This window comes from Leucopleurus acutus, assembly GCF_964270905.1.
Source record: "Leucopleurus acutus genome assembly, chromosome: 10".
Lineage (NCBI taxonomy): Eukaryota > Metazoa > Chordata > Mammalia > Artiodactyla > Delphinidae > Leucopleurus > Leucopleurus acutus.
In genome coordinates this window covers 2556024-2581387 of record NC_139153.1, presented here as the reverse complement: position 1 = coordinate 2581387, position 25364 = coordinate 2556024, and the positions used below count along the sequence as shown (strand labels likewise).

The 25364-nt window shown below is 55.1% G+C and overlaps 1 protein-coding gene across 1 annotated transcript; it reads right to left on the bottom strand.

The window, feature by feature from the left end:
* Positions 1–23786, bottom strand: RAB43 (RAB43, member RAS oncogene family). The gene is made up of 3 exons (XM_082848938.1): positions 23504–23786; positions 2766–2949; positions 1–367 (listed from the first exon to the last, which is right to left on the bottom strand). Exons 1-3 carry the CDS (start codon positions 23699–23701, stop codon positions 117–119), a joined length of 633 nt encoding a protein of 210 aa, XP_082705064.1. The 5' UTR covers positions 23702–23786; the 3' UTR covers positions 1–116.
* Positions 23787–25364: the final 1578 nt, after the last annotated feature.

The following is a 25364-nucleotide window of genomic DNA, read 5'->3' as shown; positions in this document are numbered from 1 at the left end:
GTAATTCCAGGCCTTTATCTGGCTGGCACCCTGGAGGCCAGCTCTGGAGGGCTGGGCGAGGAGGCCACAGGGCGGGAGGAGGTGGGGCAGCCCCGCCTGCCTGCCCTGCACCCCGGTCAGCACCCGCAGCCCCAGCTCTCTCCGACGTCCTTGCTGTCCAGCTGGATGTGGTCAGTGCCCTTCTCGCTGAGCAGAGGGCCCCCGTGCCGCATGACCAGCTCCGTGGCCACCCTCACGAAGGCCTCCTCCACGTTGCTCGAGTCCTTGGCCGACGTCTCGATGGCGCACAGGATGTCGTGGTGCTCTGCCAGGCTCTGCGCCTCGGCCAGCGGCACCTCCCTCAGCTCCCTGAGGTCCGACTTGTTCCCTGCGGGGAGGTGGGGCAGTGGTGAGGCCCAGGGCCCAGGTGGGCGCGGCTACAGCTAAAGGCAGCGGAGCTGGGAGAGTCTATCTTTAATGCTCTTATCCCATCCTTTAGTCCCTCATCTCATCTCTTCCTTATCTTTGCCAGGGGCCTGTGCATTTTACTGCTTTTTCCTAAGAAATAGAAGCGGGAAGGTTTGGTGAAAAGAACACGGTGCTTAGAGCTGGAAGAAGACCTGGGTAGAGACTCCAGCTTCCTGTCACCTGCTGTGTGACGCTCGGGTAACTCACTCCATCTCTGAGTCTCAACCCCTCATCTACGACGCCACCTTCTGCAGAGCAGACATTAAATGACACAGTGGACACAAGCTAGCACCTAGCGGGCACTCCACCAATGCTGAAGTTAAAGAAATCTGGCCTTGCTATTTTTTTTGGCTAAAATTTTGTCATTTTTCTGATTATTTATGCTCTCATATTTTCCTTCGGAATTTTTTAATTCTCTGTAAGATTGTGGGTTTTGATTATTTTGCTTTTCTGATAATGAGAGCACAGACTACAGCTGCCCCTGAGAGCACACCTTTCCTTCTCCCATGAGGTGTGAGATGTTTCATTATGTTTTAAATAATCTGGTCAATTGCTCCTTGGTCCAATTTCTACAAGAATTTTTTTTTAGTCTCTAAGTGATTGACTCTTATAATCTGATTATAGGGACAAAAAAATAGATAAGCATCTATGAAGATCTAGGGACTTCCCTGGCAGTCTAGTGGTTATGGCTTGTTGCTTTCACTGCCAGGGCCCAGGTTCAATCCCGCGTCGGGGATCTAAGATCCCACAAGCCATGCAGAATGGCCAAAAAAAAGAAAAAAAAAAATCTACAATTTCTTTGGTAACCTTAAACAATGCAGCAACCAATTTCAATGTTAGGAACTTATTTGGATCCTGATTTCAACAAACTGAAAAGAAAACCACATGTGATATTCATGAGCAATTATAAATCTGACCACAGATCAGCTAAGTTGATTGTATTAGGAGATGTCAGTATGTTTTAAATGTGAAAAGCGTTCTGTTATTATATATTTTTAAGTGTTTGTATCTTTTATAGATTCATGCTGGAACATTTGCAAATGAAATCATTTGGTGTTGGGATTTGCCTCAAAATAATATGAGGTCGGGGGAGGGGCCGAGGGCTGAAATGACCGTGGACAGGACTTGCCGGCTCTGCTGAGTCTGGGGTTTGTTACGCTATTCCTTTTATGTCCTTGTATAGAGTGCTCTATGATAGAATTTTTCTTTTAAAAGTCCTGGATTGGGAATTCCCTGGCAGTCCAGTGGTTAGGACTTTGCGCTTCCACTGCAGGGGACCCCGGTTCGATCCCTGGTCAGGGAACTAAGATCCTGCAAGCCGAGCGGCATGGCCAAAAAAATTAAAAACTAAAAAACAAATAAAAAAGTCCTGGATGAAAGGGGAGCATCAGGCCACGTAGGGAGGACTCCCTTCCTGCCCGGGGAGTCCAGTCCGCCTAGAACACCCACACCCCAGTCCAGGCCCATCTGCACTTGTTCACCTTAGAGGAATCAGCCTGACTGTTGGGACGAGCACCCCAGGGACCACACACATGGTCCAAAGCTTCTTGAATCCAGGCCCGAGAAGTTTATGCAGGAGGGAAAGGTAAAATGGAGGTCACGGCGCCCCCTGCAGCATCGGTTCTCAAAGTGGGATCACTGTGTCACCCGGGAACTTGTTAGAAATGCACACGCGTGGGCCCACCCAGTGCTCCCGAGTGAGATGCTCTGCGGGTGGTGCCGGCGTCTGCCCTCCACCAAGACTTCAGAGTGGCTGGGAGGGGCGTGGACACCTGAGAAGCACCCCCTGCAGGGTGGCCGACAGAGCAGGCCACTGAATCACGATTGGCCACGTTTACATGCTCACGGGCTATGTGGACGGGATAAATGACTTCACTTTTCTGACCCTCGGCCCCGTCCCTGACACATGAGGAGCAGGCAGGGTTATGAGAACACACATGATGAAGACCGAACTAGCCTGGACCAAGGTGCGGCCACGTGGCGACCACTTCCTGGCCTGCGTCGTCTCATCTCCACTTTGACTGTAACTTTACGAGTGATTAGCAGGATCCGAAGTTTCTTTTTTTGGCCGCGCCTCATGGCACGTGGGATCTTAGTCCCCTGAGCAGGGATCGAACCCGTGCCCCCTGCAGTGGAAGCTCAGAGTCTTAACCACCGGACCAACAGGGAAGTCCCCGAATTTTCTAGTTCATGGTCCTGGCTCCGCTCCTACCTGGCCAAGCTCAGCCCTCTATGTGCTTTGTTTGCCCTTTGTTTAGAAAGGAGAGAGAGACTGAGACAGACAGACAGACGGGTGGACCGCAGGGGCCCCCGCTCACCGATGAGCAGCTGCACGATGTTGGAGCCCGCGTACTTCCTCACGTCCTCGATCCAGTGAGGCACCGACAGGAAGGAGCTCCTCTTGGTGATGTCGTATGCCAGGATGGCCCCGTTGGCGCTGCGGTAGTAGCTCTGGGTGATGGTGCGGAAGCGCTCCTGGCCAGCCGTGTCCCAGATCTGCAGCTAAAGGAACAGGGGTCCCGTGAACCCGGGGGTGCAGCCGAGCGCAGGGGACGGGGAGGCCGAGCCCCCAGACCCACCCCCAAAGTGCTGCTTCCGGGGGCAGGCCACCGGCCACAGCTCAGCAGGCCCCACGTAGGACGGGCCAGAAGGTGGACAGAGCGGAGAGGCCTCTGAGCCCTTGGAAGGCAACTCAGCGGCCTGAGCAGGACGGGGGGAGCAACGTGGAGGCAGGCAGCCCCGTTTCCACCTCCAGAGTCCCAGGACAAGGGGGTGGGTTCTGCACCGTGGCGGGAAGCACACTGGACCCCGAATCCTCTCTGTCCTGGACACCAGGCTCGCTGCTGGCGCCATGTCTACTGCCTGCCCCTGTGGGCCGTGAGTGCCCGCTGCCCCCACCGTCGGGAGGCCCCCAGCACTCGGGCTGTCTGTTCTGCCTCAGCGGCGCCAGGGAAGATGCTCACGCTGGGCAGGGACGGCCCGGGGAGGCTCCTCTCAGGCGGCCTCTGCCATCAGCTGGCGCAGCCTGCTAACCCTAACCCCGGTCCCAACCCTCCTCCTGCCCAGGTCCTCACTGCACCAGCACCCATCAGGGCCGCTGCCGGGCCTGCCTGGATGGGCGCCCGGCGGGGCGGGAGCATCCCTGGCTTCCAGCAGCAGCAGCAGGATGGCGGCAGAGACCCCAGGTAGGGCGGCGGAAGCTGGGCCAGGGGCCAACCTGGATGGTCACTGTGCCCGGGCCAGGAGGCTGCGCCGCGGAGGGCACCAGAATGGGCGGGTCCAGGGCTCTCAGCGGCTCAGGGCCTGCCTTCTCTGCTCCACAGACCACAGGTCCTCGGGGCCCTGAAGATGACATCCTGAGCCGCAGGCCATCCACCCTCCTCCACTGGCACAAGCACTCTGGGTGCCTCTCTATCCCGTTCTCAAGGGGCGTCCAGGGTGGGGACAGACCCAGAGGCCTCAGACAGTTCCGGCGGGCAGGGCTTCTGGCCCTGGCACTGTGGAGGTGACCACCTCTTCCTGGGCCTCACAAGAGGGCTCCACCGGTTGATGCACTCTGAGCCACGACTCGCCAAACCAAACTCCCCGCCTGAGACGTCCCATTTGCTCCGCAGGGTGAGAGGCTCCAGGAAGCAGGCCCCGGGGCACAGCTCACGCAGGGGTGACGTGAAAGGCGGGACCTCGGCACCACACCAGCCTGGGATCCAGACGACCTAGGACTCCCCTCCACACCCCAGAGGGGAGCATCAAACACAGAGGCCAAGCAGACACGGGAAAAGGCAAGTTGGCGGAAATAGAAACTAGGCAGAGTTTCTCAAAACAATCTCCAAAATAATCATCAGTGTTTTCAGAGATAAGAAAAGGTCCATGAAATGATAAAAGAACACTCTTATTTTAAGTAGAGGGAACATTCGGAAAGGAAAAACGAGCTCTTGAAAATTAAAAATATAACATAAATGAAAAATGCAACATAAGCGTTGGAAGATAAACTTGAAGAATTTCCAAGTAGGGGAAAAAAATGCAAAGAGATGGAAAAGAGAGAAAAGGAATTGTGGAACCAGCCTAGAAGGCCCACCATCGGGATAGTAAGAGTTTTGGAAAAAAAGAATAGTAAAATCAAAGAAATGCTTCAAGAAAATTCCCCAGAACTGATTGAAAAGGCCCACTAAGTACACAATGGAGGAAAACAGACCCACACAAGACACTTGGCCTTGGGAGCTCAAGAACAGTGAGGAAGAAGAAAGGACCCTAAAAAGTTGCAGGGAAAACAAAAGAGAGAAAGGAAAAACGGGTTTGAAGGCTTCACAGAAAAGATCCATACTGCATTAGACATTCAATGAAACGATGCCTAAAATTACAAGGGAAAATAATTTCCAGCCTAGAATTCTCCACCTAATCACTGAGTCAAGTGCGATGGTTTAACAAAGGCATTTTCAGACATAGGGGCCTCAAAAAATTTACCTTCCTGCCACCCTTTCTAAGGAAGCTGCTGAAATCAACCAACACGAAGAAAATGGGGGATCCAGAAAGAGAATTCAACTCAAAAGAGAGGCGAAGGGAAACCCCGGGGTGGTAGAGAGATCCCAAGACAGCAGCCAAGCCGCAAGCCAGGATGCGGGCCGGTCGGGAGCCTCCAGTTCTGGAACAGTATCTAGTGGCCGTCGAGACCTCCCTCCTTAAACAACCGGGAGACTGAGAAAAACACGGGAGGCTACTGTTTTCAGGATGTAAACAACACAGCACGAGACCCTAATCCTTGAAAGAAGCAAAACTCATGGAAGGCGCCTCACGATTGCCAGCACTCTACTGGGGACGGTTTTCTGACCACAGGACAGGGGGCTAGACTCCAAGCAGGGCATGGAGCCTGGAGCAGCTGGTGGGACTGGAATGAGGAGCGACGGGGGGTGGGGGTGTGTGTGTGGTCCCTGGTGGGTCCTAGCCCGCGGGCTCCGCGCACAGGGTGAGGCTCCCAGGTTCTAACCAGAGAGCGGCTCCTCCGGGGGTGAGAACACACCAGAGGTGGAGGCTGAACAGTGCTGGGGGATCTTCCAACCCAGCCACGGGGAAGAGGCCTCCTTAGGACCTTGCGAAGGACCCAGATATGGAGCTGAGACATCAGGAAGGCTGTGCCCTACGAGTGAGGACCACGGCAAGAGGCAGGCCTCCCGACACCTGCCCAAGAAACCCTAAACCAAGCTCTCAGGTTTGGAGGCCGCGTTCTGTCAAGGTGAAAGGCTAGAGAAACACTGTCAGACTTGCATCTCTCTGCCCTAACAGGACAGCCACACAGGTTCAAGGTGATCAGTCAGTCACTGAATTGACTACTAGGACATGAATCAGTGCCCTTCCAACACGATGCAGAGTCACTAGCCAGTATCAACCAGTATTTCCAGTATACAATTAAAAACCTGCTAAACATGCAAAAAAAAAAAAAAAAAAAAAAAAGACAATTTGACCCCAAGAGAGAAAAGCAGTCAATAGAAAATGAGGCCAAAATGGCCCAAGTATTGGAGTTAGTAGACAAAGACTTTAAAGCAGTTATTTTAAATATAATCAGAGAATTAAAGGAAAATATGTTCGAAGAACTGGAACAAAATATCAGTCTAAGTGGGCAAACCGGGAATTTCAGTTAGAGAAATGGAAATTATTTCTAAAAACATATTTTAAGAGGGTCAAAATTCTAGAACTGAAAAGTACAGTAAGTGAAGTGGGAAATTCATTTGATGAGCTTAACGGCAGAATGGAGACAGAAAAAAAGAATCAGTGAACTTGCAGAAAAATCAATATACCAAGTATTTAATCTTTGATTAAATAAGATCTTAAGATAAGCCTCAATGAATCTCAAAAGATTGTATTCTTCTGTAAGAAGAATATTCTCTAGCCACAGGATATTCCTCTAGCCACAGAAAATCTAAAACAGAAATTAAGAACGCTCTGGGAGAGACTTCTTCAAGAAGATGGAACTGAGAGGCAGCAAGACGTTGCGGGGACAATTACACAGTATGTGGGGTAGATGGAGAGGGTGAGTGTGCCAATTAGGGGAAGATTTGGAGCTGAGTTAATGGTAAATACATAGACCCCACACAGAAACAAGATGATCACGACCACCAGGAAAAACTAGGGAGCACGGGGAATGAAAGATAGTGCTACATGGCTCAGCCGTGAACAGCTCTCACTAACCAAAATGTGTTCATTCAGCCATTTCAACAGCGCTTACTGGACACCTGCTCTACGTTCTAGGTACCAGAGAGAGCAGAGGAAGCAGATGCAAATTCCTGGGCTCAAGCTTACAGTCTAGGGCAGGAGACAGATGCTAAGTAAGATAATAATAATACGGATATATATATTTGTTTATATGGAAATACAGAATATAAATAAAATATCATAAAATAAGTAATACAATAATCAGTATGCTAGATAGTGATAAGATGGAAAAAACAAGCAGGGGAAGGAGTTATCAAGTATGGTGAGGAATGACGTTTTAGATAGGAAGGCCTCATTGAGATAACAGTTGGGTAAAGATCTGAAGAAAGTTAGCTAGCTGTGCAGATGCCTGCGAGACAAGCATTCCAGGGAGAGAGAGAGCAAGTGCAAAGGCCCTGAGGCAGAGACATGACTGGTGCACGAAGATCAGTGTGTTGGGAGCAGAGTGAAAAGGGAGAGAGAAATGAGGGATGACCGAGGAATTGGGCCAGATCATGCAGTGCCCTGGAGGCCACAGCAAGAACTTTGTCCTTCACTGTGAGTGAAGGGGAAGCCTGGGAGTTTTGAGCCAATCAAATTTATTTTTAAACAGGATCACTCTGACTACTGTATGGACAACAGATCAAAAGAGAGCAAGGACAGGGAATTCCCTGGTGATCCAGTAGTTAGGATTCCATGGTTCACTGTTGAGGGCGCGGGTTCAATCCCTGGTCATGGAGCTAGGATCTCGCAAGCCGCGCAGCCAAAAAAAAAGAGGAAGGACAGAAACGGGGAGCTCAGTTGGACGGCTGTAGCCATAATCCAGGTAAAAGACCACAGTCGTAGCAGTGAAGTTAGGGAGAAGTGATCAAATTGGGGCTATGTTTTGCGAATAGACCTGAAAGGAACTTAATGCTGATCTAATCAACATCACCACACACCTCTACTGGGAGGATGCAAAGTGTCTGTGTGTGTGTGTGTGTGTGTGTGTGTGTGTGCGTGTGCGTGCGCACGCACGCGTGCGTGTGTGTGATGGGGGCTAGGGTAGTGCTGAGAGTTAAACCCTCATTTTCCAAAGCAGGAAGTCAATAGATGATGCGTGTACCTGGGGGAGGAGGGGTAGCAACACAAGCAAGAGAAGGAGAAACAGAGAAGAGCCGCAAGTGGTTGACCCTAGAGGCTGGGGGCAGAGGGGAGTATCCGGAGACCAAGCCTTGTTGAACCATCATACACAAGTGTAACCGATAACAATTAAAAATAAAAACCCAACACAATAGCTACAGATTACGGTATCTGGGTCAACCAACTCGTGAAATCTGGACAGTAATGGAGGAAATATTTTTGGAAAGTAGGTCCTTCTCATGACTGGTAATACTCTCATCCTACTTCCCCACATCAGAGTCAGGGGAAGAGAAAAGCAGGGTCAGTGCTCGGGCCCGGCAGCCTGAGATCCTGAACCAGTCCCGTCACTTCCCACCTTGGTGTCTGCAGGCTAAACCTAATTCACTTTTCATCTGTCAAAAAAGGTGCCGTAAGGGTGAATGATAGACTCAAGTGTGCTCAGAGCCGAGCGCAGAGAAGGGGCTGGATAAACGCGTCCCCTTACGGTATTACTGAGCTGGCATCATTTGGGGCTGGCGTTTTTAATACACGCCAAAGAGCTTTAATGCAAAGTGGAACACGTAAAGGGCTCAAAGAAAGGCACACCGGGCTGTGTGCACGACCACACATTTGTTCATTCAGTACGAACTGAACATCAGCCATGTCCCAGCCCCTGTTGGAAGGACTGGCAACGCTGCAGGGGGTGAAACAGGAACAGAGTTCCCTTTCCAGTTAAAAGGAGGCAGAGGAGAAGAAGGCCAGTGGGACACTTGCAGAGAGGGGGGACGAGCACCCTGAAGAAAGCAAAGGTAACGGGAGGGCCTCCCCGGACAGCACCTCCCAGGGTGGTCACAGAAGGTGGCCCCTGGGCTGAGGCTCCTGCCAGTCGTGGGGACAGTGGTCAGGCGCAGGGGACAAAGGCCCAGAGGCAGAACAGAGCCTGCCTGCCACGCTGAAAACACAGCAAGGGCGGCGTGGCCAGATGGCAGCAAAGCAGCACCCCGGAAGGCGAGGCCGTCGGCGGTGCCGGAGCCACGGCCTGAGGTGGGTGTTACTTCACCGTGGTGGGAGACGGGGGCAGATCGTCCGAAGCAGGGGATGTGTATCAGACGCCTCTCATTCCGCTTCACGTGTCTCAGCAGCACCCTGTGCTCCAGCCATTGTCACAGCAACCAGCCTCGCACAGAAACAGCCTTCGAGTCTCCCTGATCCTAGCCCGGGAGGCCTGCTGGAAACCACCGAGCACTCGGGACTCGTGACCCAGATGAGAGGGACCCGCCAGCCTATGGACTGACACTCAGCCAGTGCAGGGCAGGGGATGCCGGGCCCGATCAAGCCCCACTTGCCCACAGAGGGACCAACATGAGAATGCAGCCTCCACAGCCTTTCCTCCCTTCTCTGTTCTAGAAACAGATGAGCTCCGCGCACGCTCTTGCCTACGGCTGTCCTCAGGGAGCCCAGGCAAAGCCGGGACGTGCCCCGACTTATGTCTGTAAAGCTGCCGGCTGCTGGGTGGAGGACGGTCCTACAGAGGCGGCCCTATGGCTTGGCCCGAATGCCCCCTGTGTTCCAAGAGCTGGGTGAAGCCAGGCTTGGAGCAGCCCCGCTTTCCGGGCAGCTAAGCACGGCTCCTCCACCAGGCAGGGCCCCAGGGAGGCTGGTGAGAAGGTTAATGAGGCTTATCAGACACCTGAGCTACCGGAGACCCAGACGAGCAGAGCAGCATCGTCCTGAGCCATCTCCTGGGCAGCACAGGCCCGGGCTCTGCCTTAGAAACCAGAGCAGGGACTTCCCTGGTGGCGCAGTGGTTAGGAGTCCGCCTGCCATTGCGGGGGACACGGGTTCGATCCCTGGTCCGGGAAGATCCCACATGCCGTGGAGCAACTAGGCCCGTGCACCACAACTACTCAGCCAAACACTTAAAAAAAAAAAAAGGAAAATTAGAAACCAGAGCAGAAGTGCCGCGTGGACGCAGTGGGGACCTGTGCAGGGGTAGTGCGGGGACCCGCGGCGGGTGCCGGCCTCGCCCGGGGTCTCACGGGGCTGTGGGCAGAGACCGTGAGCCCCACATCACAGAGGAGAAAGCCGGCTCTGGAGGTGCAGTGATTGGCCGAGGAAGGCATCTCGACATCGTGCTGGGTCCGAGCCCACCTGCCGGCCTGCTCCCCGGCACAGACCTCGGCAGGATCCCAGCGCCCAGGAAATCACGGGTGTGGAGGCCCCTCTGCTCTGCGTTTCCCGCTCCTTCACATGCATCACAGCCAAGCCGGCGCCAGGCTCCCTGCGGACGGCCTCCACCCGCCCAGCGCCCGGCCCACGCCCCGCACAGCAGCCACTGTGGAGCCACCAGAACCCGGCTGAGATCCTGCAGCCCCTCCGCTCTCCGGCCTCCACCCTCAAGTGTGTCGTCCGAGCCCTCCGCATCGCCTGCAGGCCCCACAGGCCCCAACTTCCTGCCATCGCCCACCCCGCGTGCCCAGCTCCCGGGAGGTCGCGTCAAGGCCCCTGCCTGAAACGCTCGTCCCAGACCCTCGCCATCCCAGCCCCGCACCCCACGGCCCGGCCTCAGCCTCTGCACCGCCTGGCTGGACACAGGCGTGCACGCACACTTCTTAAATGTTTACTGTCCCTACCTCACGTGGGACTCTTGAGGGCAGGGGCTGTGTCTGGCTGGCTTTCTGCATAAGCCAGGTAGAAGGTGCTCGATGAGTACACGGTCCATCGGCTGGACGAGCACCTGCCTGCCAAATTGAAGCCACCACCCCTGCGCACCTCCTTCCCCACCTGGAAGTTCTCCACCTGCACTCACTGGACAGACAGACGGGGGCCTCGTTCACGGATCACACCCCTGCCCCCTCCCCGACGCCCACCTGCCACCCACCTCCCACCGGGCACATCGCCAGTTTCTCCGACCTTCCCAGCCAGGCTGTCTCATCTGACTTTGGGGGAAATTCTCTGGGCTGCTGATACCCAGAGTGAAGTCCGGAAGCATCTTTGGGGCACAGAGGGTAGGACTGAGGCCCGGCCAGGATGGAAAAGGGCTTCCAGAGCACGGATGCTCGCGAGAGGGCAGCTGCCCCCCTCCAGCTCTGCAGGGGTCAGTCAGGTGAGTTTCAGACATGTGGGGTGGGGATTTCAAGGGGAAGTACAGTATCGAGGTGAGGGACGAGGCTATTTTCCCTTCTAAGCTCCACACCTAACAACTCCCAGTTAACACTGTCCCTCTGGGTCCCCACACCCATGAAGGGTGTTACCATTTTGCCATTAGCTCCTTTTCTAGGATAGACTGCATTCCTCTTGACCTTTTGGTGAACTCCTACCTAACCGTCAGGGCCCCAGTTCAAGGTCACCTGGTCAGTGGAGCTTCCCCGATGCACAGGCCTGGGCCCCACACCAAGCGGACTCAGCTTTCTTTTCTTCGTGGTCCACAGACCTTTACTCTTGCCTCTATGACAGCATACACTACAGAGGATGTCACCTGTCCCAAACTTGGGTGCCTTTGGGGGCCAGGAAGGGAACATAAAATGCAGCAAGGTGACAGAAAAGGACATCCTGCCTAAAGCAAATTCAATAAAAAACAAACCAGCAAATCACCACTGAGCAGGCCAAACGAGACGGTTCGCGGTGGGAACTGGCCCAGGGCTGTATGCGCGGGGCTCCTGGTTTGTAACTCTGCCTCTCGCCATCAAGAACGGGCTCTGGGGGCTTCCCTGGTGGCGCAGTGGTTAAGAACCCACCTGCCAATGCACGGGACACGGATTCAGTCCCTGGTCTGGGAAGATCCCACATGCTGCGGAGCAACTAAGCCTGTGAGCCACAACTACTGAGCCTGTACTGTAGAGCCCGCAAGCCACAACTACTGAAGCCCGTGCGCCACAACTACTGAAGCCCACGCGCCTAGAGCCTGTGCTCCGCAAAAAGAGAAGCCACCACAATGAGAACCCCACGCACCGCAACGAAGACTAGCCCCCGCTCGCCGCAACTAGAGAAAGCCCCGCGAGCAAAAACGAAGACCCAACGCAGCCAAAAATTAAAAAACAAATAAAACAAAAAACGGGCTCTGGTGGGGACAGACCCCATCTCACTCCTTTGCAACCTGGCGCAGAGCAGGCGCCTGACCACGAAGGAAGCCCTCTGAGGGCAGGTCCTGCGGTCAGGCCAGTGGGAGCGAGATGAGGCTGGCGGGGCAAGGGCTGCTCTCCAGAGAGGGTTCCCATGTGCCCCGGTGGGAAGTCAATTCTGCTTAGTAGGTTAAATAAACCTAATAAATAAAATCAACTGCACCATTGGCGATTCAGGTCCCAGAACCTTTGTCCAGCACCATCCCTCCCGATGGAAACAGAAGAGGATTTTATCTGAACAGCCTTTCTCCCACAGGATGAGGCCGGCAGTGGGAAGTTCCTTGCTTCTTCATAGCAGAAAGGGACTTTGGAAAAATTAGTTCTCAAGACAAAACTCCAAAAACTGGTTGGAGAGACCCAAATACGAGCCCCCATGCTGCTGTTCATCGTGTCTCGGAATGTGGGGAGTCTGAACCAGGAGGCGGTCTGCACGCTACTCCCCGGCCGGCCGCTGTCACTTCTGCCTCAGTGCTCAGGGAAGAGCTCAGCCCCTGGCTTGAAAGCAAGCCTCGGCCGAGAGGCAGGGGCACTGCCAGAAGCGACGGTAAGACCCTGCAAAACCTCCAATGTGTTAGCGGGTGAGACAGGCAGGAGGGGATGGAGCCTAAGTGAGGAGAACCGGGGCAGCAACACTGGACGGGGGGCCGCGCGGACCTGACACAGACGCGCCTCCCAGCGGCTGACAAGGGCTGCGGACGGACTCCTGGGCCCAGGTTCCTCCCGCCCCGACTGCTCAGGATCCCAGCGTCAGAGGCAACTTTCTGTGTCCCTTGTCACCATGCAGCTCTCCCTGTGGAGCTACCACCACTGGAAGAAGGGAGGCGGGACCCCTGGTTCCCCGCCCTGCTCCACCAGCCGGGGGACCAAGGGTGATCAGATGGCTTCCTGGCATCTGTGTTTCACCTCCAGCATCTTGGGAACAGTGGTGGGAACCCAGGTGATGAAGGTGACAGACGCGCTGTGAGCCCCTCCAGGCTGACTGTGCCGGAGCTCCCTGTCTCGGTACATTCCATCCTCAGGCAGCCCTGCAGGTGCATCTCAGAGCCTTTTACAAGCCGGGTCCCAGGGCACAGGAAAGGAGAGCTCAGTCTGACTCCGAAACCTGTGCCCTTCGCTGTGTGCACGGCTCCTCCACAGACCATGTCCTGTGCTTTTTTCATGAAACCCCCTCCTCCTGCAGGAATCAGTCAGCCTGTCCTTAAGTCCTGGCGGGAAGAAAGGCCCAGCCTCCGCCCATGGGGGATGTGGGCAGCCCGAGCTCCTGGTGCAGCGAGAAGGGCCTGGGGAGCTGGTGGCCCTGTGCTGGCGACCAAGGTGGGACTCACAGGTGGTCTCTTACCTGCTTGTAGCCCCTTCAGGCACAATGGGGTACATGGGGACCCAGGCAGGACACCAGGCAGCAGTCTGTGCCCCCCAGGGAGGTCAAGAGCAGGGGCCGTAGCACCCGGACCAGGACTTGCGGCTGGGCCGCCACCCAGCATCAGACAAAGCCAACCCATTCGCTCGTTGGCCCAGAGCATACCTTCCAGCATGACCGGAAGGCGGCTCCCACGCCCCACGGGGCCCCACTTCCCCTGACTGGATGAACACCAGGCCCTCTCCTGCTTCCGGGGCTGCACACGAACACGGCCCTGGAGCACAGCCCTTGTCTTTCCTCACTGGGAACTGTCCTCCTTCAACGCCCAGCTCCAAGCCCGGGAAGAGGACTGCGCATCGTCTGAGTCCTGGGCACCAGGCAAGCAGCCCCGTGACAGCACGGCACCCGAGCAGGAACAGTCCGAATTTCAGATATCTGGTCCTGCTATGGCCACAGTAAACACACGTGTGCTTGTAAGGCCGCATGATTCGGTTCCTGGTTTGGCAGTTCAGTCCCTGCAGCAGCAGTATAGACGGCACTCATGCTACTTAGGTGCTTGCACGTCTGTCGCCCAAGCCAGACATGAGCTCCGAGGCACAGGGACACATCTCATGTGTCTTCCTTTTGTAGGTACTCAGAACAGCACCTGGGAGAGAGGAGGTACTCACAGAACAAACCCTGAACCCACTGACGTGCAGTTTCTGTCCTGGGTGTCACATGGAAACTTCCAGCCAACAACCACAGTTAAGCTCGACAGAGCACCTTCTAAGTTTCAGGTGTTTTTCCCTTTTCATCTCACTTAACTTGTCTGTTGCTCCAGAGAGAAGAGGCCAGCTCAAGGCCCTGGCTCTTAAATTATAACCCAAGAAACAAAGGAAAATGGAGCAAAAAGGAATCTTTAACAATAAATGTGAGTGGAGATCAAGCTTGGCCTCACCTCCAGCGGGGGACCTTCATCACGTCCCGCCTGCCGTGGGGCAGTGTGGGTGCAAACATTACCCGTGAGTCATTCTCGCCAAAACCCTTCCACCCGAGTGTCTCTGAACCTCTAAACTCAACCTCCAGCTTACAGAAAATACAAAGGAAAATACAAAAAACAAGGGAAAAGACACCACGAGGGAAATGGGAGACAAATCCAGAAAGCGACTCTTAAAAAACAACAGTCATCAAAACAGAAGTGAGGCATCGCTCTGGACTAAACCCACACTGGACTCCAGCTCAAGGGGGAAAACTCTATAAAAGACATTTTGGAGGAAGTTGGGGAAACTTAAAAATGGACTAAATAGATGCTTATAGAAACAATGATTTGCTTAGGTATGATAACACACTGTGCTTATTCTCAAAAGCTGTATGTCGAGGTATCCAGGGGTGGAGTATCATGCTATCTGCAACTTACTTTCAAATAAAAAAATTTATATTACACATACAAAAAGATAAGGCAAATTCAGCAAAACACAAGCAATTGTTAAATCTATGTAGAGCATATATGGGGCTCACTATGTTACCCTTCCAACTTTCCTATATTTTTTAACTTTTTCATAGTGAAAAATTGGGAAGAACAGAAGTGTTAATAATATCCTGAGAATGAAAATCTTACTGATGGGAAAAAGTACCAACTGGAGATCTTGGAAATGAAAAACGTAATTGTCAGAATACAGAAACTAAAAGATGAAATGAACATCGGAATAGAGGCAGCTGAAAAGTAAATCAGGGATCTGGAAGGTGGGGCACAGGCTGCCAGAACACAGCACAGCAGAACACGCTGTCACTACAGAGGCCAGACCCTAAGCCCAGCTCCCGCCCTCCGCAACCTTCAGAGAACAGGGAGAAGGACAAGAAGGAATGAATCGAAGCAACACAAGCAAATCGCACAGAGCTTCAGGAACACGGGACTTTTCATATTGATTACACCTACTGAGTTCACAGAGGATGAATGGGAATATCCCATCACCTGGAGAGAGTGCTTTACTCACCTGCCAGGACACACGGGGAAGGCACAGTGTCAGGTGCAGACGCACAGAACGACACGGTGAGTGTGACTTGGGGGGTGGATGGAGTGCTAGGAAGAGAAACTAAGCAGGGCGAGGAAGGGATGAAAAGTAACTCAGACCTCAAAAACATGACCCAAGGACCCCGCGACAGTGTGTGTTTCCATGTACACGTGTGTCCAGAAGGGGCAGCTCCACAGAGATGGGCTGGGGGAGAATGGAACAGGCATGACTGCTGATAGCTACCAGGCTCCTGTCTGGGTGATGAAAATATCCTAAAGTTGACCCTGGTGAGTATTCAAAACAACAGGAAAAAACACTGAATTGCACACTTTAAATGGGGGAATTCACAGTATATGAATTATATCTCAATAAAGATTTTTTTAAAAAGGAACTTGGTGGAGTACTACTTTGGACAGGATGGTCAGGTAAGGCTGACTTACGGAAAGCAAAACAATAACGTGTTGATGTACATACACACGTACACACACACAGAGCAAACGGCCCCAGGCATCCTAGCACACGGGGGCCTTCCATCTCCCCGGCTCTTGCACGGACCCCACTCTGCAAGCTGAGCTTCCGGACCCACCTCCGGCGTAGACATGCCCCCTCCGCCTCTCCCCGCCCCCCGCCCCGCCCTCTCCCTCACTCGCTCCTTCATTCAGCCAATACTGGTCAAGAGCTTATTCTGGGGAAAATAACCTGATGCAGACCACAGAGCTGGAGTTTACATTGAGGTATTTACCTTGTGATTTCAATATTAAGGTTGATTTTTCCCATGTATTTCATCTGTAATGCAAACATGGCAGATACAATTCATAGCTGGCAAACTGAAGTTTATCCTGTGATCCACTTTTTTCATCATGAAATCATCCACTGTTCGTGTCCCCACTACAGATTTAAAACCCGAGAGTAAAAAACAAGTTAAACCAAAACAATAAAAGTGCTTCACTGAAAAATATAAACAGAGTATTTTTAATTAAAAAAAAATCTGATTTTTACACTTCTCAGACATAAAAAAAGGCAGAGGTGGGGACTACCTGGCTTGAAACTACAAGGAACTTTCCTCAAGGAAAATGGAATCCCTCAGTGATGTGGTCCAGCCTCCTCACATGGCGCCCAAGGAAGCTGACATGCGGAAGGGAAATGACCCGCCGACTGTCCGCCGTGAGGTGGAGGTCACCGCTGCAGGCCTCTGGGATCAGGGTGAGCCTTGTCACCCACACATGGCGACTGCCCTCGGGCAAGGCCCGGCCTGATGTGAGCCTGGACTCTGCTTTCACAGTCAGATCTCATCTGGGACCAAAGGCCTCCTGACAGCGTGGCAGGCTCTGCTCCAGTGGCCTCTGACCCTTCTGAGTCATCAGACCCACCCTGTGCTCCAACATCCGGAAATACTTATGCAATTTCCCAAGGAGACCACTTTGAGAGGGACAGGGCCTAGCGACACATCTAAGCTCCAGGTTGTTGCCTTTTAAACAACCTGTGTGGAAAGTCACATACCTGGTCTAGGGCTACTCTGACCTCTTCCTGGGGTAGGAGAGGGAGGCCTGCAAGGCCAAGCAGGACAGGTAAGAAGGGAGGGGATGCGTATGTAACCCACGGAGAAGGGCGCTGCTAGTGACTAACGGTCCTGACTCACTACATCCCCAGAGCAGGTTGCAGACGCCTCTACCTACCAGCACTGGCTGTACGTTCAATAAAACAGCATTACGGGGCTTCCCTGGTGGCGCAGTGGTTAAGAATCCACCTGCCAATGCAGGAGACATGGGTTCGAGCCCTGGTCCGGGAAGATCTCACATGCTGCGAGGCAACTAAGCCAGTGTGCCACAACTACTGAGCCTACTCCAGAGCCCGCAAGCCACAACTACTGAAGCCCGCGCGCCTGGAGCCCGTGCTCCACAACAAGAGAAGCCACCGCAATGAGAAGCCCGCGCACCGCAACAAAGAGTAGCCCCTGCTCACCGCAACTAGAGAAAGCCCGCGTGCAGCAACGAAGACCCAACGCAGCCCAAAATAAATAAATAAATTTATTTAAAAAAAAAAAACCCACATTACGTAGGCCATTCTAGAAGGCAGGCGCTTTCTTTTGTTCACACTGGCCATAAGCACCACTTCTGCCAACTAATCTGAATTAATAAGGATTTGTTTAACAAGCAGATGGCATCAGTATGTTGATGTGACCCCGCTAATCAAAATGTAAGAAAATGTAAAATGCAAGTGATACACGACGGCCCAGACTTCACATTGGTCCCAAACCTTTCCATGCGTGTGTTCATGCACATGTGTCTGTGTGCGCGTGCGCGCGCATGAGCTCACACACGTGCGTGTGGCGGCTGGTAGTGGTAGAGGGCGTGAACAGCAATGAGGAAAAGGCGCCACACGAGGAGCTGGCAGGCAAGGTTCTGGTTCAGACCTGCCGCACATGGCCTTCATCTCCCCGTCTGTGAAATGGGGTCTCACCGGGTGGCTGCAAGGACCAGGCAGAACAGAGCACGAGAACAGTGGTGAAAACTCAGGAGATGGGAGACTCAGGGAGGGAGGGCTGCCCCCTTACTACTAAGCTTCACGATCCCTCGCGCCCAAAGCCTCTCTGCAAGGGCCACACAGGGCTGACAGAAGGAAGGAAAACGCAAACAGGCCGAAACACCAAAGGGATGGAAGCAAAGAAAGGAGGCAGGTGGAGGCCCTGAGCTGTGAGAAGGCCCGGTCTGGGCGATGCCACCCCCCTGTGACCCCAGTGGGCTCGCCTTTTCATACACAGCGGCCCTCCACGGCACGGACGTGGGGATTCTGCCTTCATTTCATAGCTGGGGAAGCAGATCAGTGCACGAGGGCAGCTGGGCAGCCAGGCTGAGAAGCTGAGCCTCCCGAGCCCCAGGCCACCATCTCTCTCTGGGGACCCACGCCCGTGTCAGCTCCCACCTGCTGATGCTCTGCTGTGCGTCAGGTCCTTAAGCTCGGGGTTGACAGGTGAACAGATCAGGAACGGTGATGCGACGTGCCCCAGGCGGCAAAGCCAAGATTGTGACCTGGGGCCCAAGGCTCTACCACTGGCCCCCTTTCCACCATATCCCACAGCACTTGCTCCCTCGGAACTGGCAGAAACCTCAGGAGGCAGGTTCGTTTTGCCATGAGGATGATTGTCACCGGCATCAAGAACAGATTTCTTGGGCTTCCCTGGTGGCGCAGTGGTTGAGAGTCCGCCTGCCGATGCAGGGGACACGGATTTGTGCCACGGTCTGGGAAGATCCCACGTGCCGCGGAGAGGCTGGGCCCTTGGCCCATGGCTGCTGAGCCTGCGCGTCCGGAGCCTGTGCTCCGCAACAACAACAAAAAAAAGAAGCACTTTCGGACCAGGAGAGCGATGGAGCGCAAGGTCCCGCAACGTGGAGCCCGGGCCCCAGGGCAGAGACTGAGCTCTGTGTGGGAGGACCCTGGCTGCCTTCCCAGCATGGGGACAGTGACCCCGACAGAAGGCCGAATAAAGGGGCGCAGCTGTTCAGGGCCGACCCGTGTGCACGTCCCCTGTGAGGTGCACAGACCAGTTTACATAACAGGCCTTTGTGTCGTCCCAGATAAGGGTGGGTGAGCAGAACTCGGATGTGTTCAGGATTTAGAAACGGCTGAGATTTCCCGGGGGATAGGGAGGTGGGGAGGGGCAGGTTAAGAAATAATCCTAATAATAATCCCTAGGGAGGAAAATGCTAACAACAGCAACAATCAAATAATCTCTTATGTTTGTAATTCTTTGGTTTTATTCACAATAGCACTTTCAAGATAGACAAGAGATGGGTAGTATTGTCTGCCTTCTCTTACAGGGCGTCAGAAATGGAAAGGAGGGTGGTTGTTTTTTTTTACGGTACGCCCTTTTATGTCTTTGAAATTTTGAAATTCTGAACCATGTGGATGAATTATCCAAAAACATACAAGGGGAATTTTTAACTATTTTGAGCATGTCCATAGCCGTCCAACAACCCTGAGAAGTAGGCAGAGCAAAGATCATTCGTTCCATTTCAAAAAGGACGAAGCCCGCGGCTCCAAGAAGGGACAAGGAACTGGCCAGGGCTAGGATGAGGTTGCAACAGACCTTTGGACACCTAGTCCAGGGTTCTCCTGCAGAGACATCACCGCTGAGACACCAGCAGCTCCCAGACTTGCCCCCAGCTTCAGCCTGCACAGCTAGAGCCCAGTGAACTCACACAGGGCCGCCCGGGGGCCCACGCCACCGCCAGAGCCTTCCCACCAGCAGGGCTGCTACGAGAGCTGCCCAGGGCTGCCTGTTGCTCTGTTAGCTGACAGCACCCTGAAACTCCTTGGGGTTTCCACCCTCATTCCTGAAAATCTAGAAAATGCCCAACTCCATATGCTTCTCTCCAAGTGCGGTGACCACAGTTGTCTTTTCGCTAGAGTCATTAACGTGCAGATCTCAGGGTCATCGTTACGAACTGAGAGGGACTCAGAAGGGTAGTCAAGTGTAAAAATAGGCACTGCAACTAGGAGCCAGGGAGACCCTGGGTTCAAAGCCTGGTTTTGCCACTGACTTGTGTGGGGCCTTGGGCGTGTCGGTCACTTCCTTTATTGTGGCCTCAGCTTCCTCCCTATAAATAAAAATCAATGAACACACAGGTAGTGAGCACCGTGTGTCTGACACTATTGTAGGAGTGGGGATTCACAGGTACGCAAGGCGGTGTCCACTTTCAAGGAGCGGAAACTGTACGGGAGAGAACCACAAACAAGGGAATGTCAAGTCCTGGTAAATGCTATGAACCTACCCCGTAATGGGACGGAGGGGCTGGGAGGTCAGGGAAGGCCTCTCTGAAGAGGTGGCCTGTGCAGTGACAGCTGAATGATGAAGCAGCTGTTACATGGGGATCTGGGGGTGGAATGTGGCAGGCAGGGCAGCAGATGCAAAGGGCCTGAGGCAGGCATGTTGGAAGGACAGAAAGGGCCAGTGAGGCTGGGGACTGAGTGTCGGGCAGGGGCAGGGAGATGAAGTGGCCGAGGCAAACAGGGGCCCAGCTCTCCAGGTCAGCTGTTGGGATGTCATTCTGGTCGCAAGAGAAAGTGACTATAGAAATAAAGGGATTTAATTCAATCTGTGATGTTCCCCACTTTTAATTTTTTTAGCAGCAGAACTCTTCAGTCAAGGAGATGCGGAACCTCAATATAAAACTGGATAAAAGTAAGCTAGTTAAGGCCCTTCTGACCCTGCGGTCTCTCGGCCTCCCCGCTTCAGTCCGCAGCTCCCCAAGCACAGAGCAGCTGGAAAAGCGCTAGGTGATCTCTCTCTGAGGTTCCTCAAGAGCTAACAAGAGCCAGCAAGCACGGGACAGGCGGCTTTGAGATCCTGCTGGATGCTTTGCTGGACCCGACAGGCCTGGGAAGGTTTTAAACTAAATCCCTGATGTGAACATGCTTTCTGCAGAAACAACGACGACAAACTCTGGTTCCTCAAAGGTTCCAGTTAAAAACCACAATGTTGAAACTATAGGGACAGAAAAGAGATCAGTGGTTGCCAGGGCCTGGGGTGAAGGGAGGACGCTGACACAAAGGGACACAGGAGAACTTTCCGGGTTGATGGAAGGAATCTATACTCTGAATGTGGTGGTGGTGACAGGACTGCATAGGTCTGTCAAGATTCACAGAACTCGACACCTGAAATGAGGCACATTTGCTGTGTGTAAGCTGAACTTCAATAAACTTGATTTCTTTAAAATCACATTGCTGGAAGACACCCCAGAGATAGTTTATGGGTGAGGAAAAATGACCTGCCCCCGCTGAGTCCCGAGAGCCCAGCACCCAGGGCCAGGGAGGCTGTCCTCTCACCCACCCACCCAACTGCAATTCACAGCCTCTTCAGTGCCTGGGCCTCAGGATTCTCTGGCTGCAAGATCAAGAAGTAAATACTTGCACAGGCTTTCCCACTCCACGCAATCAGAAGCAGCAGTCTGGTGTAGGGAAAGACCCCAACGCCCTGGAGTCCGAAAAGCTGGAAGAAAACTTGCACGTCTGTCACTTCCCAGCTGTGTGCCTGGGGAAGCCTGCCCCGTGTGAGGTGGGGTTAATCACAAGAACACATCTGTAAAACAGCTGGCACACATCAGACTCTTGAGAGGGGTGGCCGCTGTTAACTCTTAGGGGGGTTACCATGCCTACACTGCTCTCCTGATCCCAGAACCACCCGGCTGCCTCCCAAGTAGAACAATCTGAAGGTGACTAGCAGGAAAAGAAATCTCGAAGTGCCTGCCCTGCATTGCATAACCTGTGCTCGGTACACAGTGCACCCAGGGCTCCTGCACAGGTTATCTCGCCAGGTAAACAGGAACACCCAGCCCCTCCTTGACCACCGTCAGCACCCCGAGTGGGGAAAGGGGAGGGGAGGGGGAAGGGGAGGGGAGGGGAAGGGAAAAGGGAGGGGAGGGGGAGGGGAAGGGAGGGGAGGGGGAAGGGACGGGAGGGGGAAGGGAGGGGAGGGGGAAGGGGGAGGGGAGGGGAGGGGAGGGGAGGGGAGGGGAGGGGAGGGGGAGGGGAGGGGAGGGGAGGGGAGGGGAGGGGAGGGGAGGGGAGGGGAGGGGAGGGGAAAGGGGAGAGGAGGGGAAGGGGAGAGGAGGGGGAAGGGGAGAGGAGGGGGAAGGGGAAAGGGGAGGGAAAGGGAAAGGGGGAGGGGAGGAGGGAAAGGGGGAGGAGAGGGGAAAGGGGAAAGGGGAGGGGAAGAGGAGGGAGGGAAAGGGGAGGGAAAGGGGAGAGGAGGGAAAAGGGGAGAGGATGGGGAAGCGGAGAGGAGGGGGAAGGGGAGAGGAGGGGGAAGGGGAAAGGGGAGGGGAAAGGGGAGGGGAGGGGAAGGGGGAAGGGAGGGGAGCGGGAGCAGGCAGCCCGATTGTTTACGCCTATCCTTCAACTCGCCACTTCCCCGTGGCTGTTGGCAGCGTCTCAGGGCACAGACTTATCCGTGGACCCCATCCCACAGCCTTCCCTCGCCACCTGCTCCAAAGGGTGGTCCCGAATAATGACTCAAAGCTGCCTGCCACACCTTGTTCTTTTTTCCTATCCTAAGGAGACTCAAAACACACAGAAACCCAAAAGACTGTTAAAAAAAGAAAAGAAAAAAAAAGCAACCCTTCTGGCAGGGAGTTTCCGCTTCCCCTGTCACATCAACTCCAAAGGCACCGTGTGCATGGAAAGGCTTTTGGCTGACGTTTTCTCCATGCTGGGTCGGAAGGGAGAAATTATCCCAATTTTGCAGAAATAAAGAGCTAAGCATCCTGCCAAAAGCCAACCGGTAGCAGGCCCACAGCAGCCCAGGGAGGCCCGGTGCCACAGTATCGGGGCTCACGGGACTCAATCACCCGGCTCCACCTGAAAACACGGAGATACCAGGAGATGCCCTGGCCCTGTGCTGCCCCGCCCAGGGCTCTTAGGAGCCGTCCCGGAGTCGGTGGGAACTCAGATCCACCAAAGAGGGCAAAGGATTTCCGTCCGGCGCAGTTCAGTCAAGTTCCCGAGCAAGAACAATGGTCTCTCACTCCGTTCGGGAGAGCTGACACCCAGGTTAAGAAACTGATTCACTAATCACAAATATTAGTTATCTGACCACTGCCAGGACTCTGTGGCAGCCACATCCTGCCGGTTTAGTGCGGAGCCACTGCCAAACCTCGGTCCTCTCCCCCACCTTCCGGGGCCCGTGAAGTTTTCAGTTCCTATCGGGCTGCAGCTGGGGGAGGGGACCCGGGCCGCCCCGGCCGAGTAAAGTTCCACCACCAGGTCCACAAAGAGACTGCAGGGAGGCGTGGCCAGGCCGGAAATTCTGACAAAAAGTTTTGGCCCTCCGGTCCTAGAAGCAACTACTTCCTGGTCCCTCCTAGTCGTGGGGGTGTCCCTTTCTGCCTGGGGTCCCCCCCCGAGGGCCGAGCTGGGACCTTCGACCGCGGTGGGGCGGGGGTAGGCCTGCCAGGCGCCCCCCGTGCCCGCACCCGAGGCGCTCTGCCGCCAGGCACCGGAGACGCTATTCTGGAGCAAAGTCCCCCGGCGTGTAGCTCGGAGGGCAGGGCCTCTCCTCCGCACTCCCCCCAGCACGCGCACCCCAGCGCCCCGAGGCCCGCGCTCTGCGCCCAGAGGCCGGCCCCAACACCCAGGCCCAGGCCTGCTCGGACAGGGGGCCAGAGGGGACCCCAGCCCCCAAGGACCAGTCGGGTGCTCGCCGCGGTCCCCGACCCCGACCCCTCCGGGGAGACCCTCCAGGGCCCTGGCCGACCCCTAGCGCCATGGGGCCCGGCTTCACGGCGGCCCCGAGCCGGGCCTCCCACCTTGACCCGCTGGCCCTGGATCTCCAGCGTCTTCATGGTGAAGTCCACGCCGATGGTGCTGCCCTGGCGCTCGGAGAAGACGCCTGTCTTGAAGCGCTGCACCACGCACGTCTTCCCCACGCTCGCGTCGCCCACCAGCACCAGCTTGAACAGGAAATCGTACTGCTCGTCCGGGTCCCCCGGGCCCGGCCCCGCCATGGCCGCGGGAGCCCAAGGGCCGGCACTCCGGACGCTGGGGCGGCCTGGGCTCGCGCAAGCCGCGGGCCGCCTGGCGACGTGGAAGCGCCGCAACACCTGGGGAAGGGGCGCCACCGCCCGCCGGCCGCCCCGCCCCGGCCCGCCCCGGCCAGCCCGGCCGGCCAGACCCCGCGGCCGCGGCCCCGCCCCGAACTCGCCTGGCCCGGCCCTCCGCGCCGTGCCAGGCCAGTCCGGCCCTCAGGGCAGCGCTGGGCACCGCCCCTGGCCCGCCCCCGCCCGTACTCTTCCAGCGCTGTTCTCGGTCCCGCCCCCAGGCCTACTGGGCCCTCGGCACTGCCTCTGGCCCGCCTCCAATGAGACTCCGCCCTCAGACTTGACCCAATCAGAATCCACCTTCAGACCCGCCCCGGCCAGACTCCGCCCCCAGTTCTGCTTCCGACCCCGTCCCCATCCTGACTGCGCCCTCAGGGCTGCCCTCAGCCCGTTAACACTCCTCGGCTCCGCCCTTAAGCCCGCCCACAGCACCGACCCCCGTACCCGCCACGCCCCCCACCGCCAATTTATCCTCTGCCTCCGCCTCCTCCCCCCGCCCCCGCCCCTCCCGCTCACCTAGGACTAGCCAGCTGCCTGGCCTCTCCTACCAACCTGGGTTCTCCTACCTGGTCTCTCCCAGACCCACAGAAAGGGGTGGGCTCGAGGGAAGGGTAGCCTGTTAACCCAGCCGTTGGGCCCAGAATGGCCTCCTTTAGAATGGATCTCTGGGAAAGGGAGACCACTGGGTCACCTCGGTGCACACCAAAGGGGCTGCAGAATCCCTCTAACAGAGGATGGGAGAGGCGGTAGCATTTTTCCTGTACTGAAGAAGGGAAAGGCCTGGCGCACACTACAAGGAGGAAAAGAGAAGGCTTCCATGAGGCCAAAAACTAAGCTGGCTACAGAACTGGGGAGGAGGCCAGAATCCTTGTGGGGCTGCGTGCTCAAGGTGACCCCCCCCAGGATTCTGGGAGAGTGGAATTAGGGAGCCCCGTTTGGTGGGAGGCCAGGTTTGGGGGATTCCAAAGCCCAAAAGGCAGCCTAGCAGTGGTGGAAGCAGCTGCCCAACTGTCCCAGGATGGGCTGGCTTAGTTGGGGATTTGGGTCCAGTTGGGGGAACTGACCCACTTGATAAGACTGACCTGAGCTGAGGAACAAGGGTGGTTCATGGAGAGTTCTGTGTTAGGGCAGACCCGTTCCCCACATGGCCTGGTGAACCAGGGCTCCTCGGAGAAGTGAGACCCAAATGTCTCTCAGGAGCTTAAAATAGATCACATAGGACCTATTCCCCAAAGTCTCCCCAGTTACCCAAATGGAAGGGAATTGAGGACACCCCTGCCCTCTTCAGACAGTACCCTTACAAAGGGGCCGCAGAACTTCAGTTCCATGTAATTTTAAAGTTCGATTAACGCCTGCTATGGGTCAGGTACTGTTCTGAGGCCTTGGAATCCATCAGTGAACAAAGCAGAGAAAAACCCATACCCTCTCCAGTAAAAAAGGGAAGACGGCCTTCCTGTAGCTTAAGGAGACCACAGAAAGCAAGTTCACCAGGACTAGGACCCCCAAGGACCCTGACCAGCTTTACTGGCCAAGTGGGGAAGACACTGGACCAGTAGGCAAACGCAGACCC

Excerpts from the sequence above, each read along its gene's own strand:
- RAB43 (XM_082848938.1), bottom strand. The coding sequence starts at position 23,701 with ATGGCGGGGCCGGGCCCGGGGGACCCGGACGAGCAGTACGATTTCCTG. Across the intron at positions 2,950-23,503 it reads TCCAGGGCCAGCGGGTCAAG|CTGCAGATCTGGGACACGGC; the intron begins GTGGGAGGCCCG and ends CTGTTCCTTTAG. Across the intron at positions 368-2,765 it reads CATCGTGCAGCTGCTCATCG|GGAACAAGTCGGACCTCAGG; the intron begins GTGAGCGGGGGC and ends ACCTCCCCGCAG.